General features: G+C 41.7%; 1 protein-coding gene across 4 annotated transcripts; it reads left to right on the plus strand.

Moving 5' to 3' along the window:
• The first annotated feature begins 544 nt into the window (after positions 1 to 544).
• On the plus strand, positions 545 to 16,550 carry LOC137900371 (calcium/calmodulin-dependent protein kinase type II subunit alpha). 4 transcript variants are annotated; one of them, XM_068744444.1, is made up of 17 exons: positions 545 to 606; positions 1,815 to 1,909; positions 7,720 to 7,779; positions 10,154 to 10,208; positions 11,205 to 11,270; positions 11,618 to 11,690; positions 11,836 to 11,938; positions 12,169 to 12,252; positions 12,348 to 12,442; positions 13,235 to 13,357; positions 13,451 to 13,534; positions 13,797 to 13,871; positions 14,799 to 14,816; positions 15,769 to 15,817; positions 15,982 to 16,057; positions 16,145 to 16,239; positions 16,318 to 16,550. In XM_068744444.1, the coding sequence occupies exons 1-17, from the start codon at positions 545 to 547 to the stop codon at positions 16,548 to 16,550; spliced, it is 1,446 nt and encodes a 481-aa protein (XP_068600545.1). The 4 variants fall into 4 exon arrangements, with proteins under 4 accessions (XP_068600545.1, XP_068600548.1, XP_068600549.1 ...); XM_068744447.1 differs by having other exon boundaries at positions 13,797 to 13,843; positions 14,786 to 14,816; XM_068744448.1 differs by having other exon boundaries at positions 13,797 to 13,839; positions 14,776 to 14,820; positions 15,761 to 15,817.
• Positions 16,551 to 20,118: the final 3,568 nt, after the last annotated feature.

Consider the following 20,118-nt stretch of genomic DNA (forward strand, 5'->3'; position numbering starts at 1 on the left):
CAGGGGACAAATATTTGTTTTTTTATACTATCTGCAGTAATATTTGTCACATTTCAGATTTAGTTCCTGAATAATCTGGCAGTCTTTGCAGCCTTGCTTTCCTGCACAGACAGAGGGAGAAGCAGTTACCATGGCGACCTTACGTGTGTGTGTGTGTGTGTGCGTGTGTGTGTGTGTGTGTGTGCGTGCGTGTGTGTCCAGGCCAGTGATTGGATGATGGGGGGAGAGTGGGCGGGCAGGTGGAGCAGTTTAAAGCGTCTCTCTCTCTCTCTCCCACAGATCAGGACAGAGAGACGCAGCTATCTTCACTGCTCTCTCCATCATCCCTCCATCATCTTCTCCTTCTTCTCCTTCTTCTCCTTTGTCCTCCTCCTCTCCTCCATTCAGTGCCACAACTCTCTCTCTCTTGCCGCTTGTTCTCCTCTTTGAGTCTTTACCCTATTTTTGAGACAGGTCTAACTCTTGGCTTCCTTCATCACCATCATCGTCATCCTCTGAGGAAGACGGAGAGAGAGCCCCCTAACCCTCGCCCTGACGGGTCACCATGGCGACGGTCATCTGCACTCGTTTCACTGAAGAGTATCAGTTGTACGAGGAGCTCGGCAAGTAAGTATCATCATCTTCATCATCATCTTCATCATTATAAGTACTATTGTACATTTCCTGATTGATTGTAATATTGGGTTTCAAGAATATAAACATGATTGTTGTTTTTTTAATATTCCTTCTTTGTGTTTCATTATTTATTGTCTGGCTTTTATTTGATTCACATTGTTTATAACTTCATTTGCTTTTATTTTTTAGTATAAAATTGTAAGATTTTTAAGATAGTATAAGATTTTTATTTTCTTTAATAAAAATCAATTAACCAATCTTTATTCAATGTAAAATTATTATACATATTGTAAGATTTCATTTTTTGCTTATTTTATTGTTTCCCAACATTTTGAATATTTTTTTATAATTTTTTGTATATTCACTAGTTATATTTTAATACTGCCATGTGTTTGATGGTCATAATAAAATAATGTATTCATTTAAATATTTTGTTATTTTAAGTTTTTATGATGAGATAGATAGATAGATAGATAGATGACTGTCACCTTTCTGACCCTATCCCACTCACAGCCCACACACACACGCACACACACACGCACACTCACACACACACATAGCGCCAGGTCTCTTACATAATATGATGGTGGGTGGCAGAATACAGCTTTCATGGGAAACAGACACTGAAATCTTTCTACACAGTCGCAAAGATTAATGTGATCAGGAGGAAACAATTATTTCTTTTTTATGGCCAATAAACTATTTATTGATCACCCTGCTGTGTTCGTTCATCTCTCCGTTGACGTAGCAGATGTTCTGAGAGATTTTAAATAAAATGTATTAAGCTGAGGCGAACAAATTCTGGATCCTTCATTTCCCATGATGCAACTGGACCGCATCTTCATCTGTCTATCTAGGTTGCGGTTCGTATATGATATCGTACATGATGTATGATCAGTGTGACATCACTGCAGCAACGGATGCAGTATTCATCAACAAGCAGCAGCGGAACAACGACAGAACAGATTTCCACGAGGCTTGGCGGGGAGGAGGGCTTTTGCGTAAAAATAGACCCCCACTAAAAATTAATCTGAATTCAGCATTTTTTTATGTTTTATTTTACTTGCCTTAATATTGCAAGATGGGGGGGGGGGGGGGTCGGACAAAATAGCTTTTTAAGATAAAACAGAATCTCAAAATGTGAATAATATTCTGTCATTTCAAATCAAACTGATTGGTTGCTCCTGTCGGGTTCACAGGGGAGCGTTTTCGGTGGTGCGACGCTGTGTGAAAGTGCTGTCAGGCCAGGAGTATGCCGCCAAGATCATCAACACCAAGAAACTATCTGCCAGAGGTGAGGAGAGGAAAGAGTCAGGAGCGGAGACGCCATATTTGATTGACATAAGAGAAGAAGTTCTTTGTCTTCTTAGAGTTGGTCTTCAGCTTCAATATTTAATTGCCGGGCTGAAATAAGGGTAAACAAACACTTTTAAAAGGCATCTGTAGCATGAAGCTAACGCTAACGTAACGTTCAGCTTCAGGGGAAATCCAAACTGCTCCCATGATTCACATCCGGCCTGTCGTTGAGTCCAAGATCGCCTGATCACGACTGAAATTATTTTCCAGAAATGAAACAGAGATGTCACGTTTCCTTCATTATTTCCATCATTTCGTTGACTGATTCTCTCGAATGACGTCATCTGGTTGCGCTCATGAGTGGAAAAATAGAATTAGCCTCTAGCGCCTCGACGGATCATCAGTCGGCGCCGCAAAACCATTCCATGAGCGTCACGGATCATTTAGGAGCAGCAACCAAACATCTTGAGGCCGATACAAAAGAAACTCATTCAAGAGATGCCAAAAGGACAATTTAGACACGACACAGGTCACATTAACGCGGAACAGTAACAGAACATTAACGCGGAACAGTAACAGAACATTAACGCTGAACAGTAACAGAACATTAATGCTGAACAGTAACAGAACATTAATGCTGAACAGTAACAGAACATTAATGCTGAACAGTAAGAGAACATTAATGCTGAACAGTAACAGAACATTAATGCTGAACAGTAACAGAACATTAATGCTGAACACTAACAGAACATTAATGCTAAACACTAACACAACATTCATGCTGAACAGTAACAGAACATTAATGCTGAACAGTAACAGAACATTAACGCTGAACACTAACAGAACATTAATGCTGAACAATAACAGAACATTAATGCTGAACACTAACAGAACATTAATGCTGAACAGTAACAGAACATTAATACTGAACAGTAACAGAACATTAATGCTGAACACTAACAGAACATTCATGCTGAACAGTAACAGAACATTAATGCTAAACACTAACACAACATTCATGCTGAACAGTAACAGAACATTAATGCTGAACAGTAACAGAACATTAATGCTGAACAGTAACAGAACATTAACGCTGAACACTAACAGAACATTAATGCTGAACAGTAACAGAACATTAATGCTGAACACTAACAGAACATTCATGCTGAACAGTAACAGAACATTAATACTGAACAGTAACATCACGTTGATGTTTGTCGCTCACTGCATTTAAGAGCGAAAGAGAAACGGTTCTGTAACCGAAAGCCTCTGAGGTCCGTTCCAGTACATATTCCAGCCGCCGGCTGTGTTACACTCTGCCCACCTCCACCTCTGTACGACTCCTACCTCTTGAAACGCTGCTGCTGCCGTGGTACAATCAGGTTGTGTAATAAAAAGTCTTCATAAGAAATAAAGGGATTCTTTCCACACAGACCTGGGGGGCGTTTAATTTAATATTGTTACAGGAAATGTTGGATCTAATCGAGGGCTTGGAGTCGAAGCGGACTAAGTGTGTTGTATTGTCACATCAATATGAAAAAAAACAATACTGCTGCAGTTTGAATGTGAAAATATATTTTATTCAGGTTTTCTATTTTTTATGTCTGTCAGTAAATTAACGACATTAATTTGAATTGAAATCAATTTACTTCAGTAAAGGCTATACACGGATAAGGTTTAACAAATCTTAACTCAGCAAGGCTTTTGATACTCTGCGAGGAGTAATTCCTCTGCTGTAAACCCAAAAAGTACCGTATTGGCCCGAATATAACACGACCCCGGATATAATACGACCCCCTCTTTTTCAAGACTCAAGTTTGAGAAAATACTTTTTGAACACCAATTTCAATTTTTGTACAGAAAATAATTCCAGTACATCTGAAACAAATGATTATAACAATAAATTCGAGAGAAAAAGCATGTTATTTTTCCACATTCAAATCATGCAAAAACTGTCTCACATCTTAATATCTGAACATTTAAATATGTGAACTAAAGTGCAATCACATTTGTAAATGAATGGCTTCTGGTTTTTAAAATGTAAATAAACCAATCTACTGTGATAAAACAACAAAATTGCAATAACTGCATTAACCATCAAAGTGAAGTCTAACTGGGGAGATCGTTGTTCTCCAGCGTCTCAGGGGTTAACTTCCAGACCAGGCTGGGGACGAAGGCTGAAGCGCAGCAACACAAGATGGACGCCGGCCAGACGTGCTGAATCACTGAAGCTGCTTTATTTTACTTGCACTGTTAAACAAAACTCAGTTTCCTCCTATCGCTCGCATATCTCTGTCTCCTAGTTCTCTCTGTTGCTGCTCTGCGCGCTCTCTCTCTTTATCTCTCTCACACACTCGCTTGCTCCGGCGGGACACGCCCCAGCTAGACGCGCGCACACACACACACACACACACACACACACACACACACACACACACACACAAATCCACACAGACACATCTCACCACATATGAATAAGGAAAAACATCGCAATAAAATAATGATAGGCGTTCGCTTTGGCCTGGCGAGTTCAGTTCACCATTCGTTGTAACGATATCTGGCGCCATCTAGCGTTCAGAATGGGTATAATGTCTAGACCCCGAATATAACACGACCCGACTTTTTCAGCCTAATTTCAATGCAAAAAACATCGTGTTATATTCGGGCCAATACGGTAATTACATTTTCAGGATAATAGAGGTGGAGCTCGTTAGCAGAGCTTCCTGAGCCCTTCCTGCAAAGCTGGCATTTAATTATTGGGAATGAAACAAACAAATGAGTAATTATTCAATCGTAGTAACGCTTCTTCTTTGTGTCTGCTGGGTGCAGCATCATATGATGATGTCATCATGAGGGCGGTTCAGATGTTTTGAATATCAAAAGTTGATCTCGTTACCTGCCATTCGCGGTCTGTCTTCCTCATGATGCTCCGCCTCCTGGTCATGTTGCCCCGCCTGTGGTTTTCTTACAGATTTTTTTTCTTGAATTTTCCTGCCTATAATCGGTGAACATCCTGCATGGCGGCCAAACAATTTTAAAATAGATAAAATATTTGTTTTCAATTGACCAAGAAATTGAATTTTCTTTAGTACTTAATACTCAAATTCGAACACTTGTCATTGTTGCTCCAAACCCTCCAGAATTAGATTTCTGGCTGCAGTGAAAGGTGTCAAGTTTCTGTTACATCTGCATGACTATTATTGTTCCCAGTAAAACTCTCACTGTGTTTTTGCTGAGAACTCATAAAAAGTAGGCGAGACGGTTCGACACTGCAGCAGAACGCGTGAGGCGGTGCGGCGACAGCGTGTCTGTCTTCACCTGAGAATGTCCCTTAGTTTGACACCGAGAAGCACGGAGGACGCTGCTTTCTGTTTCAGTCGTTTGTCTCTTGTTGTGTTTCTCCTGAACTCTCAGCGGACAAAACAGGAATCAAAGCGACAAAAACAAAAGATTCTATTCACGATTCTAGAAAACGACAGGAGTCACATCCTGTCTGTCCGTCTGTCTGTCCCTCTACCTCTCTGTCTATCGTTCTGCCTACATGACATGATATGATTTTTTTATTTAAAATTCAATTCAAGAATTTTCTTTTCGGTTGCTTAGCAACACCTCGATAAATTGACAGTCAGTATGTGTGTGTTTGCTTAAAGGTTTCGTGGGGAGTTTTAGCAGTTAGACTTTAACACAAAATATATAAATTAATAATAATAATAATTTTAATAATAATAATAATAATAATAATATGGTTTGTTGTTGGGTACATTTGTTGGATGATTTAGGGTTTATTTGTTGCTGGTTGGTTTATTGGTTGATCAATTCATTGGTTTGATTTTAACCAGGATTACTTGAAATGTTATTGACCAAAACAAGCTTTGGGAGGGCGGGGCTTGAGTCAGGGAAGGGTGGGGCTTCATGTTGACGTGTCAGAGCGGAACAAGCGCATCAATCATCCAACCCTGTGCTAACCGCTGCTAATAACTGCACAGCTATGACAGGCGTCACACGACAAGCACAATACAAACAAACAGTACACTGAATTATTATCATCTTAATAGTAATAATAATGCATCATAATATTTTATAATACTATGACAAAGTATTTTATAAAGTTTAATTTGTACTGAAGCATTTACAATGAGAACTTAAAGAGATGCTTTTAGCGCATCACAGATCAGAATCAGAATAAGTTTACTGCCATTGTCGGAGCATTTGTCAGTACAACACTTGATTAAGGCATTATTGATGAATGTGCAGCTAATAATCAGTGATCATCTTTCAAATTGAGAGTCGAACACTATCTGACGACTTCCTCTAACTGGAAAAACTGAAAAACCATCAAATGTGTTCGTTAAACCAACAGTCTCTGTGCGTGTGTGTGGGGGGGGGGGGTATGTGCGTGTGTGTGGGTGTGTGTGTGGGGGGGGGGGTGTGGGGGGGGGGTGCGTCTGTGTGTGTGAGTGTGTGTGTGTGGGTGTGTGGGTGGGTGTGCGTGTGTGTGGGTGTGTGAGTGTGTGGGTGTGTGTGAGTGTGAGTGTGTGTGTGTGTGGGGGGGGGGGGGGGGGGGGGGGGGTGTGGGTGTCTGCAGCATCTCTCTGGTTCTCTTCCCTCCTTTTGATTTGAAGGATTCCTGCAGTTTAAACTTGTTGGTCGGCTTTTTTCGGCTCTGATGTCTAATTTTTGTTCTTTGCACCGAACCTCAGAGCTGCAGCTCCTTTTGAAGCCTCCTCTGCAGATTCTTTGTTGGCTGCTGGACGCTCATCGTCTCACAAGTGTCTTCTGCTCATCATATGAAACCAAGCAGAGGCAGGTCCAGGGTCAGTCCTGAGCGGAACATTAAACCAGCCGAGATTAGAGTGATTTTATTGTTTGTTGTTGTTGTTGTCTTAATTTTTGACTCTTCACTGACCCCTTGTGGATAACATAGAGATGGTGTCTCTATGACCAAATTATGGTTTTGGCCTGTTTCTTCCATCTGTGAAGGAGCTGTTATACCTCCAGCCCATCATCAGCAGACCCACACTGGTATACCCGTATGTACTTGTCTTCTCAAAGTTACTTCAAAGTTTGTCTTTTGCAGTTCCTGACAGTTTGAATAACGTCTTAAACATATGAACCGTCTGAATTCCTGCTTTGCCCGACGGGATTACAAAAGTAAGAATATAGGTTAGAAAACATGAATTTCTTATCTTGCACAAAGGAGCTGCTTAATGAGGGTCAGAAGGAAACTCTCTGTCGCGTTTAACCTGCTCTGTCATCCATCATTTTAAATGTCATTACACCTAAACACGCAGCACAGCTGCTGTCATTGACTTGAATTTATGTTGTGTATAAAATCATCTCTTTAATGAGGACGGAGGTACTCGGAGGAGACTCCCTTAGTAATGTCTGCAGGCCTACAGTCAGGCTACTTACAGCGCCAGCGTCCTCCACCAATAATGTAGGACAGCCATTATACAGCCTAAGAGACAATTCTCAGGGTGGAAAATGACAACGCATTCCCTACACAATTTCCCTGCTCATTAAGTTTATTGGTCTGAATTCAAAGTAATAAATGAAGCTCACTCAAAGGAATTAATCATACGTTTTTATTATTAAATCGCATCTCATGTGAGAATAAAAGAGACTTCACCTGCACTTGCAAGAGGATACGCTAACATTAGCAGCACTTTAACAGCTATCCAATCAGGACACAGAACTCACAGCCGGCTTTGATTGACCAATATACAGTCAGTCTGAAGCTTTGCCCCTCCCATTGAATTGTGTGTATCAGCTCTGATCACTAATCAATGTGTTGGTGTGGATTGACAGATCATCAGAAGTTGGACCGTGAAGCTCGAATATGTCGTTTACTGAAGCACCCTAACATCGGTGAGTACTACAACATGTACTACATACTACATGTACTGCTGCTGCTATAAATAATTTATTCTACTTACATCAGCAACTATAAGACAGGCCAAGGGTTATGGCAGATTTCAAAAGCAAAAGGCTCTTACAGAGTAAATGGAATATATAATATGACTATTAGAGAATATTCACTAATGATTGCCATATTTGATGTTTTTGGTGAGCATGCAAGAGCATGTTGAACAGTAGATGTCTGAGATCTGAGCCTTGAGGAACTCCATGTTTCATTTTAGTTTGCTCAGTTAATGATGATGAATATATTTATTAGATAGAATGTTAGAGTACAAGTACAGTCAAACAGTAGCATGTATTACAGTACAAGTACAGTCAAACATCCTGTCTAAGAGGAGCATTTCAAAAAAGCCCTTGCGGTCTTGTTTCCGTTGAAAGTCCTTAGTACATAAATCATCGACATTTAACAATACCAATAAAATAACAATACGTACATTAAAAAGACACATAATATGTACAACGTAGGTGGACAAAAAATCCTTCCTATTCCTTCAAAGAAGACTGAGACCAGTTTGAATATGGGCTCTAGTATCTTTTCACAACAATACCCAGTATAGTTGTAAGACTTGAAGTTATTAGCAGGTGATCTGTTTTTATAATAATAATAATGATAATAATGGTAATAATAATAGTAATAGGGTTTCTTCATATAAAACGGATCAAAACTAATATTAGCTTTACAACACGCAGATACAGAGTGTCGACAGGAAGGGCTGTCAGCTACAAGGCACAAACAGGATCCCTGTTTCCACCGGAGGACCGCTTCTTATTTCTCTCTTTAGTGTTTCCAGTGTTTGAACGTTTCATCTCAAAGCGTGACATCACTCCTCCTGTCCTCCGACGTGTTCCTGCACTGTTGCTGCTGACTGATGGGTTTATTATGCATTAGAAACAGCCAACCCTCTCGGCTGTCGGTAAAATAAATGTGACAAAGTGAGGTCTGTTGGTAAGAGATGAAGAAAAGACAAAAGGTCTCTTCAGATGTTCTTGTGTTGTTCCAATCAATGGACGAGTCAAAGTTTTACTCTCATAAATGACAGTCAGATAAATCACGGGCTGTTTTTCCCTCAGTCTCGCGTGTCAAGACATTTTAAATATAATAGCAATGTCATTGTTACTGTGGTGAGAAGAGCAAAGAATCTGGTTTCATAACTGGATCAGCCTTAAAACTGAATCATCTCTTGCACGTCACAAGCTCCTCCTCTTCATATTTGACATTTAGAATTTCCAATCTGCGTGATTGCGTGAGCGTTTTGGGCGTGAGATCGCCTCATCGTCATTTGGTGGCGTTGCACAGCAGCGTCTCACGACCCCGTGAGGCGGCGCGTTCTTTACGTCGTCCGGCGCAAGACTCTCAATGAAAACCTCGAGTGTGCTTTTTCTAATCTTGAAAGAATGTTTGAGATCTTAGAGGCGCTAGCGTGCGGAGAAGCCGTCGTGTGGGCCCGGCTTCAGAGGAGGAGCGTCGTGGTAAAACGAAGATGGCCGAAGAGCAGGAGGGCCGTCTACAGGCATGCAAAAGAACACAAACTCTGCTTCATGGCGGCTGAAATAAACTGAAGCGGAGTCAGTCAGACGTTCAAACATGACCTCGCGGTGGCCCTAACAGCCAATCAGCAGGCTGGCGTGGACGCAAGCATCCAATCAGGGCCCACAGCTCTGTGTGGGCAGGTGATGATCTGCAGATTCTGAGGAGTGTTACATAACTCGTGTGTGTGTGTGTGTGTGTGTGTGTGTGTGTGCGTGTTGCTAGGCAACAGTGTCCTTAGGTGAAGGCATCAAAACCCTCTCTCCTCCTCCTCCTACACACACATGGGCGACGCGCACACAAATCAAATCCCATCGCTGATCTGTGTGGGAGTCTTTCGAGAGAAAAACCTGATTATTTCTCTCTGAGTGCTTCACACAGGTGTGTGTGTGTGTGTGTGTGTGTGTGTGGGCAGCAGCTTTTGTTTCCACTCGTTATACCTATTATACAATCTATAGAGAGTTTGAACATGAAGAGCACAAACAGATCCTCCAGATCTGCAGATGAAATATTCACATCTATTCCTGCAGCAAAACTAATAGTATTAGCATGCTTAGAAAGTACTCCAGTACATGTAGTAACTTTGTATTTTTCCTTGTCATTGTAATATTTGCCCCAATTATTCTAAAACCACTAAGTCAATTTTTTTAAAGTTAAACTAAAGGAATTTGTTTTAGATACTAGCATCTCCTATCGCCAACCTCTCGTACTGTGGGTATTCAAAAGTTATTTTTTCAAATTATCTCTCTCTCTCTCTCTCTCTCTCGTTCTCATTCTCTCTCTCCCTCTCATCAGTTCGGCTACATGACAGCATTTCAGAGGAGGCGCACCATTACCTCATCTTTGACCTGTGAGTTCGACTGCTCTCTGATACTCTGTTACACACATGTGATGTCATTGCATCGAAGCATTGTGGTTACGATGCTGTTACCTGATAATACAAATGGGTTGTGTCCTTCATGTTGTTTAAGTTGAAGTCGGGAACATTACTTTGCGTAATGTTATGTCATGTTTAATGTAATAGTGATAAGAATTAATGTAACATTACACTGTAACCGGTGTAACAATAAAAGAAAACAAACACTTTGTTGTGGTAAACATCTTGCATTATTTCATTTTATATTGGTGTGTTACATTATATTATGTTACACTTCATTATGTTACATTGTATTATGTTACGTTGTGTTGTTACACTTTATTATGTTACATTATATTATATTACATTTATTATATTACATTTATTATATTACATTGTATTATGTTACGTTGTGTTGTTATATGCTGTTATGTTACATTATACTATGTTACACTTTATTATGTTACATTGTTTTATGTTACATTGTATTATGTTACATTATGTTGTTATATTGTATTATATTACATTGTATTATATTGCATTGTATTATGTTACATTGTATTATGTTACATTACACTATGTTACACTTTATTATGTTACATTATACTATGTTACATTGTGTTGTTACATTGTATTATGTTACATTGTGTTATGGTCCCTTGTATTATGTTACATTATACTATGTTACACTTTATTATGTTACATTGTGTTATGTTACATTGTGTTGTTATATTGTGTTATGTTACATTGTGTTATGGTCCTTTGTATTATATTACATTTATTTGCACTCTGTTTTGTGATGCTATTCATTGTTACATTGTTCCAGCATCATCCTTCAATAATAAAATTCATGCTTTTGTCCCCTTGGTGCCCGTTTCTTTTAATTATTTGTCGTGTTGTGTTCCGTTTGTCATGTTGTCAAGGCATCACATTAATACACATTGTCTATAGAGCAGTATTATTTTCCATAACGCTGTCTGTGTCTCTCAGGGTAACGGGTGGAGAGCTATTTGAAGATATTGTAGCCAGAGAATATTACAGTGAAGCTGACGCCAGGTAAGAAACACTTTGTTTACGTATTTAACAGTAAATCTGTCAATCATCTGACCAGCATCCGCACCAGCCTGTCATAAAGCAAAGAACCACACAGTCCCCATCTGGGGAGACTTTGTAGCTTTGTAAACAAGACAGTCCTTCATTTCCCCTGTCGTATGGTGATATCACAGCCCACGCGCATTTCCCAATGATCTTCTGTTTGAGCTAGCTGCTAACTGAGTCCGGTGTGTGAAAGGGCTAACGAATCATACTGCACTGATTGTGGGACAGTTGAATGTTCTGTTGAGTACTTTCTGGCTCCGAACGTACCGAAGGTTGACCTCTGACCTCTGTCTCTCTGTCAACAGTCACTGCATCCAGCAGATTCTGGAGGCAGTGCTGCACTGTCACCAGATGGGCGTGGTCCATCGAGACCTGAAGGTCCGTTTTTATATGTGTTACATCATCAGCTAATCGCATGTTTGTCTCTCAGTAGTAAGCGCCGTCTAACTTCCTGTCTGTGGCTGCTTCCTGCTGAAGCATCAACAGCAGCATTAGCATGTTAGCATATGTGCTTTGTCTCCAGCCAGAGAACCTGCTGCTGGCATCAAAGTCGAAAGGAGCAGCGGTGAAACTGGCCGACTTCGGCCTCGCCATCGAGGTGGAGGGAGAACAGCAGGCCTGGTTCGGTAAGCCTTGAGCCGAACCCCGAACCTCACTCATCCATACTGCAGTAGTAGTACTGCTGGTACTGCTATTCTGCGTTCTCCGACTGTTTCTACCACAACACTGAAACTTCTATTTGAGCTTTGGATAATTGTTGTTTATTGTAATGAAATGTTGTATTTTGTTTATTCTAATTCCAACATTTTTATTGTTCAAGACATTATCTATGTGGTGTGTGTGTGTGTGTGTATAGGCTTTGCGGGGACTCCTGGGTATCTCTCTCCGGAGGTTTTGAGGAAGGATCCGTACGGAAAAGCAGTTGACCTCTGGGCCTGTGGTCAGATTCCTCTCGACACTGTCCTCTTTTGTTCCCTCTCCTTCCCTTGGTTCTTCTCTCAACTCTCTCTCTCTCTCTCTCTCTCTCTCTCTCAGGCGTGATTCTCTACATCTTATTGGTCGGTTATCCTCCATTCTGGGATGAAGATCAACATCGTCTCTACCAGCAGATCAAAGCTGGCGCTTATGATGTAGGTCACACGACCCTCTACTTTTATCACATGACTGCATGAAGGGAGAACAAGCCCTTTGATCCTTTGCAGCCCTCTGCTTTAGAACCGGCTGGAACCCGTTCGGTCCAGATTTAATAGTAATTTACATGGATTAACAACTGGTTAATCAGGTGGCCGCCCACTGTGAGTCTCCGGTTCTGTTCAAGGTTTCTGCCTGTTGAAGGCCAAAGTGCTTGTTCTTGTGGAACCAATTGAATCCTATCCTTCCCTGCTACGCCTGTAAAAGCGCCTTGAGATGACCTTCTGTTGGTGCTACAGAATAAAAATGACTTGAACAGACCCATTGGGCCACGCTGGTTCCAGGGATGGAAGATTCAGTACTTTTGTGATTGGCACCAATGAGAGAGGCTTTCCGGAGCAGCTAAACTAAACGAGCGTTGGCAGAAACGTCATCCCTCTTGCAGTTGTTCTGCTTCAGGGTTTCGGCTACGGAGACTTAAGGAGGTGAGAGTAGAAAGGGTCAAACGGGCGGTTGGTTGCTGCCTGCTAAGTGATGCCAGCGTCCACCGTCTCACATTTACATAACGTAGGAGTGGAAGAAGCTCATTTTCATCTCAGGTTGAAGGAAGAGGAACAGGAAAGACACCTCAGTCACAGAGGTGTGTAGCCTATGCTAATAATAAAGCCTGTTAACCACAGCCTAGCGTCACAGCAGATTGTGTGCGACTCGTTGGAGATGAACCTGACCTCGCCTCAGAGCCAGTCCTTCCAGAACTTCTGGCTTTGAGCTCTCATCTTCTTGCCGCGCAGTTTCCCTCTCCTGAATGGGACACAGTGACTCCCGAAGCCAAAGACCTCATCAACAAGATGCTGACCATCAACCCGTCGAAGCGGATCACGGCAGCGGAGGCTCTCAAGCACCCCTGGATCTCCGTGAGTCGTTGCCGCGCGCCTTGGTGAGCTTTGACCGTATTCAGGGTTCATCGGGGTGATAACGAGGGCAGCGATGTGCCATCTTCCTCCCAGCATCGCTCCACAGTGGCGTCCTGCATGCACCGACAGGAGACGGTTGAATGTCTAAAGAAGTTCAACGCCAGGAGGAAACTCAAGGTGAGGTCAGAGGTCACTGTGCTGCTAACACGACGTGCAAGTACATCCAAGCCGGCGGAAGCTAAAGATGAGATTTCACTTTGACCTCGCCGACTGCTTAGGAAGTTTAATGACTAAAACATTCAAACTAGATTCATTTAACGAAGTTAGATTTGTCTATTGATATTAAAAGTGTTCTTAAATAAAGAAAGAAGGTTCTCACAAACACTGTCCTTCCGTCTCTCCTTCCGTCCCTCCTTCCGTCCTTGTTTCCTTTCCTTAGGGAGCCATTCTGACGACCATGTTGGCCACAAGAAATTTCTCCGGTGAGTCCATCAGCTGCTCTCGTCTTCTGGAGGTCAGAGGTCATGTACTCGCCTGTCTCCAGATGGCTTTCCTGCCCATCACCAGCAGGTCACATGACCTGTCTGCTGTGGATTTGGGGGGGTGGGGGGGGGGTGATGTTTGTCCTGCAGGTTTGTGTTACAGTAGCAGAGGTTTAAACACTCAGCGACCAACCAATCCGCTGTCTGCAAACACGCAATTAACACGTTAGCACTGAAAGTCGTGTGTGTGTGTGTGTGTGTGTGTGTGTGCAGCAGCTGTTGCAATGCTTCACACACAACTCAGGATACCACACATCTATAGATAGCATGGAAACCAGAGAGAGAGGGGGAGAGCGAGAGAGAGAGAGAGAGAGAGAGAGAGAGAGAGAGGGAGGATTCAAACAGCAGGCCGTAGAATTTAATACTGTAATCTATCCTCACTGATATAATAAAACAAGAAGTAGAGTAAAGTCAATATCGGCCTCCACCGGGCTTCAGTCGTCAGCTGATGCTCCAGGGTGAGCTTCAGGAATGTGCTTCAGGAATGTGCTTCAGGAATGTGCTTCGGCGTTCTGCTCTCCAACGATCTCAAGCTGAAACTAAATTTGGCCTCATCTGTCTCCGGACGACCCCCGACCCCTCTCTGTCTGCTGCTTAACTCCTCCTCTATCTGCTGTCTGTCTGTCTGTCTGTCTGTGAGCAGAAAGACGGGTCAGGTCGTCAGGAACACACGGATTAGGGGATTCTTTCATTCCCACCCTTTTAATTTACCCACTAAACTTTTTCTCCTTTTATTTTGAAGGGTTTCCTGTCGGGGCTTTGTCTTTTTCGACAAAGTCTGTTTGGGCACGATGCCATTTCTCCTCTTCTCGGCCTTTGTTCCTTTCTTTCTGACTCTGCTGCTTCTCTTTCTCTTCATTGTCATCCCTCGTTCAGGTGGAAAGAGTGGAAGCAACAAGAAGGCAGACGGAGTCAAGGTGAAACCATTATTATATTATTATTGTTGTTGTTGTTGTTGTTCTCCTTAGAATTCATTGCAAATTGGTATTCCTTGTTCTTTAGATCTCGCACCATCATCAGATTAATATTTTTTATTTGATCCTAATAAGTGAATAGCCAGAAAGCTAACTAGAGAGCATTGATGGGTGGATTCTTTATCTCATCTGGATATCCCTTCTAATCTTTCACAGATACATGATCAATGATTGACTCTGAGACATGGATTTTAATCTCCAAGGTCTGAATTATAATCCGAAATTGGATCTAATTGCTCATATTGGTGGAATATTTTGACTTGTCCATGTCTGGGTTTTTTATTTTATTTGGAATCCACAATTATTAATTTTGAAAATATGAAAATATTTAAAACATAAATATTTCACAAAGTAAAATGGAGCTGGAATCCACTTCAATATCATCATCGGAACTTAATTCACTTTTAATCAGCAGAAACTAAAACGCCTCAGTTTTAGTTTCGCATTTCAAAAGTCCCGCCTTCTTTCTTGATACCTGAGAGCCAATTGACCTTTCAGTCTAACACGCCCACATGACTCAGTAGACCAATCACGACGCTACACGTCATCTCTTGGCTCCACGTGCATCTGTTTATGTTCGCTTCCTCGGACAAACCATCTTGGCGTTCTTCGGTTTGGCCCAAAGGCAAAAAAAAAATAATCGGAAGCGGTGGAGCGTTGCAATCACTGCTTGTGTAACCATGACGACCGGTACCCCGAACGACTGGAAGGAGGTGTCCGGTTTGTTCACTTCCCTAAACCGACAAACTACTATGAGAAATGTCTGCGCTGGATCAAGCAGTAGAAGAACACGACCAGTAGAATCCATTAAAAAAGTGAAATGAAGACAAAAAAAAGTGATACGGAAAGGTCAATGGGAGGTCGTGTCAGCTGTGACTCATTCTGTTGTTTGCAGGAATCGTCTGAGAGCACAAACACGACCATCGAGGATGAAGACACCAGAGGTTTGTTCTTCCTCCTGTAGCAAATGTCCGTAGATCAGTGGAACCCTGAGCGCAGACTTCACGTGGAACCAGGTTCTCTCCGGCTTTAACTCACCATCGGAACCGGCGCCGTCGTTTGTTTCCTTTCCGTCTCGGATACAAACGTTTGTCTCTGTCCCCGTCAGTGAGGAAGCAGGACATCATTAAGGTGACTGAGCAGCTCATTGAGGCCATCAGCAACGGCGACTTTGAGAGCTACACGTACGCACGCACGCACACACACACACACACAATACATGCAATCTCCTCAGTAAGACTCTTATTGTGAAAGTCTCACTGTTTCCTCAGTAAAATGTGTGACCCGGCTGTGACGGCGTTCGAGCCGGAGGCGTTGGGGAATTTGGTCGAAGGCCTCGACTTCCACCGCTTTTATTTTGAAAACTGTGAGTCGACCCAAACTTCCTCCACGACTAGCGCTTCCTGCGACCCCATTGGTCCTTTCTGTCTCCGTCTGTCCTCAGTGTGGTCAAAGAACAGTAAGCCCGTCCACACCACCATCTTGAACCCTCACATCCACCTGGTCGGCGACGAGGCCGCCTGCATCGCTTACATCAGAGTGACGCAGTACATCGACTCCAACGGGACGCCTCGCACCGTCCAATCAGAGGAGACCAGGGTGTGGCATCGCCGAGACGGGAAGTGGCAGATCGTTCATTTCCACCGCTCAGGCTCCGCCTCCACACTTAGCAAGTAAGAGCAGGGTAGAGATTATGGTTAAACAAAGGGGCGGAGTTATGTCATGATTGGTTTGTTCACTGAGAAGAAGAGTTATAAAATGCCATTAATGAATAATGATGTTTATACTTACAAGTGGATTTAAATATGATGTTTTTTCATATTTTTCTCTCTGTGCAGTTAACTTCCAGAGTGGGCGGGGCTTTTATTTGGCCTCCATTGCCTTGACAACTGATTGATTGACAGCAGGCCAGACGTGTGATACCAACCAATCAGGATTTAGTTAAACTCGTTGGAGGAGAATGGGGTGGGGCCAAAGAGTCATGAACGCACAACAATTTGATTAATCGACCAGTCAGCTTGTCTGGACTTCGCTTCAGCCACACCCCTTCCTGATTAGCCAATCAGCTATCCAGATAGTAATAATGAATGAATCTCTTATCTCCACTTCCTCCCTCACGGCTCAAACATTATTTTTTAAATTAGATCTGCAGTAATTTTTTTTATTTAGTGAAAAACACAGAAATATTAAAAGCCTTTAATTAAGAAATAAATGTATTCATTGATAGATTGGTTTGATAATTCTGCTAATGATGAGTTGAAGTCGTTCAATAATATTTCCGGCTGTTAATTGAATTTGATTTTTATTTAGTGCTCAGATATTGGATATTGAAACGTTATTATTTTAAGAGGTCGTTCTGCATCAAGCAGAGCAAAAATATTTTTAACGGTTAAAACGTCATTAAAGGTTCTGCAATGCTTTTATGGTGTTGTGGACGTTTTAAAAGATTTTCAACTCCACATTTAAACTAAATTAAACCTCTAAGAATGAAGGTTGCCCAAAGAAGGTGTCAAGTATAAAAGTGAATAAAACCTCTGACAATTATTTTAAGGCTTCTGCTTCCAGGAGATAAGGGAATTCATGACAACAAATATACGATCAATGATGATGATCATCCCCATTATCTCTCAATCACAACCAGGGCTGATTCTAACATTAAACCACCTCATATTTTAAATATTGAATTGTCATTCGATAATATTTTAGTGACTAATAAACAAATAAATGTGTTTTAGATATTTATCTAATTTTTTTAATTTAATTTCATCGTAAACTGTGGGAATGATCCTTTTAAATAGCATGAATATGCATCGTCTGTGCTTTCATCCCTGATCTCAGCTGCATGGTTAGAATAAAAACAGCATGCTGTGTCCTGATGATCAGAAACTCAAGCTGCAACTTCATAAACATCATAAACAGCGACTGAAATAATAATCATGTCAAATCTGTCAGATTTATTACAAGCCGTTCTGGACATTCTGAAATCTCTTGGTTTGTCTTTGACGTTGGACACTAGTCGCTCTCTGCTTCCATCGGGATCGGGGAGACCCCCCCCCCTCCCCCCACACCGCTTCCGTCGCTCTCCGACCTCCGATCTTCCATGAACCGCCACACCCTCCATCGGGCCTTCACCAGGGGTCCTAACGTGGAGAAGGAGCTGCCTGCCTGATGCCTGCGCTCCACTCTGGTCTCCGTTTTGGGGAGGAAACTAAAGTTTACAAAAAGCTTTCATAGCTCGAGGCAGGGGAAGAAGAAAGGAGGCGACGAAACAGAAAGAGGAAGACGAGAGGAGCGCCGGACACATTAATCTTCCTGATTGTGTTTTAGCATCTGCATCCAAAATGGAGGCTGCTAAAAAAGGAATCAATTTATTGTCTAACATTCACCTGCTGCTGGGTGCTACAACACAATTATTGCGTTTCAAATTCTTCTGTACGTAATTACAGGATCGATTTGTTTGAGGACATAGAATGACTCCAAAACAAATACTCCACCAATCAGGAGCTCCAACGGCCGGCATGCTCACCAGAAGTGACAAAAATAAGACGAGTTTAACCAATGGGGAAAAAAAAATTACATTTATTTTGACTTGGTTTTTTTGTTTTTAGCAGTTATACTTTAAATTTGGGCTGTGATGATTGTTCACAGTGAAAGTAATATTTCTATAAATATGTTTACATCACTGAAGCTTTACGTTAATTATTAATAATGGCTATAAGCTAAGCTAAAATGTCCAGATGAACTCGAAAGACAACCTCCTTTATTAGATTTTCTTTTGTTCTGCATTATATCAGACGTAAAACATCAGAATCAAAGTTGATCTATGATCAGCCGATCAATTTCATTTGACTGTTGATCGTTCTGATAGATGAATCTAGACGTAATATGGGAATTCATGATTTAAAGTACAAATAAAAATAACGTAAGATAATATTTTATATTTCTCATTTCTTGTATTCAGTACTACTTTTGACAACCCCTCTGTGATTTTTGTCACTTCTCTGACGCTGGCGTACCCGTTAGCGCGGCCTTTCGTTGGTGTGCTAGCTTAAGAAGCCTCACGTCTTCTGTTCACGTCATTTTCTCCGAGATGTCAAAGTTGCACATTAAAATTCCATCGTAGGTTTGACTTGAAATATTAACCTGCCTGCTTCACCCAGAGTTTTGTTGCCGACTAGATTTACGACAGGAGATTTGAGGTTTTGCGTGACCGGTGGCGTTTTAACGTTAGATTTACGACAGCCGTTCTGACGGAGCGATTGTATTTCTTCCTCTCCGAAAAGTGTTTACTCTGTAGAAATGATGTGATTTTCTGCATGCAGGACTTTGTGTTTCGTGTTTGGGCTTCGGTCTCTGCTGCGTCTTGGTACTCGCGGCTGCCGTGTTATTTCCCAGCTCTCCAGTGACTTGAATGACTTGTTAGCTTTGTTAGCATTCCTCGCTGCTAGTCACAAGCTAACAGAACGCCAGTGGAGTCCTTTAATATTCTGCAACTCTTGACCCATCGTGTTCGTCTCAGAGGTTTTACGCAGCTTTTTAACCGTCGGGAGAATGTAGAACTTTGTACAATCAGATTCTTACTATGAAACATGATATTATTATTATTATCGATATATTGCATTTGTATATTTAAAGGCTTTTTAATGTTTGCATCAGGCATCCAGTGCTAGCATTGTGTGAATCAGCCTGTAGAGAACACTTTGTATATTACTAGCTTCATTTTTTTCTTAAGTGTGATTAGTGCAATATAGAGTGTGACACAAGTTCCCTAGGCAACGGGTGAATGTCGTTGCCATGGCGGCACTGCCTTTTGCCTTGACGCCTCCTGCCATTTGTTGTCCAGACAGGAGATGCTCAGACATGAGGAGGCCCGGGTCAAAGGTCGGTATATGGCCACTTGTAAATCTAACCCTAACACTTGCCGGCCTCTTAGATGACGTCATGTATTTGTGTCACCAGTTAAGGGGTGGAGCCTCATTCATGATTGTATTTTGTCATAGAGTCTTAAAGTGCCATGGCGTGTGGAATGATTTCATCAACAATAGAATGTATAAAAAAAAATAAAAACACGTTAATTAACTGCTAATATGCGAGAGGATTTATTATCATGGAAGGAAAAGCACAATAATCCATATTGATGCCCTATAATTCAAACAGATTCCATCATATTTAATAGTATTTTTTTTGTATGTTTTCAGCCATTCGTTTCATTCTTTTTTTGTATTCCCGTTATCTGAAAGAGAAC

This window comes from Brachionichthys hirsutus, chromosome 10, assembly GCF_040956055.1.
Source record: "Brachionichthys hirsutus isolate HB-005 chromosome 10, CSIRO-AGI_Bhir_v1, whole genome shotgun sequence".
NCBI classification, from domain to species: domain Eukaryota; kingdom Metazoa; phylum Chordata; class Actinopteri; order Lophiiformes; family Brachionichthyidae; genus Brachionichthys; species Brachionichthys hirsutus.

Excerpts from the sequence above, each read along its gene's own strand:
- LOC137900371 (XM_068744448.1), top strand. The coding sequence starts at position 545 with ATGGCGACGGTCATCTGCACTCGTTTCACTGAAGAGTATCAGTTGTAC. Across the intron at positions 13,358-13,450 it reads TCAAGCACCCCTGGATCTCC|CATCGCTCCACAGTGGCGTC; the intron begins GTGAGTCGTTGC and ends TCTTCCTCCCAG. Across the intron at positions 13,535-13,796 it reads ACGCCAGGAGGAAACTCAAG|GGAGCCATTCTGACGACCAT; the intron begins GTGAGGTCAGAG and ends TCCTTTCCTTAG.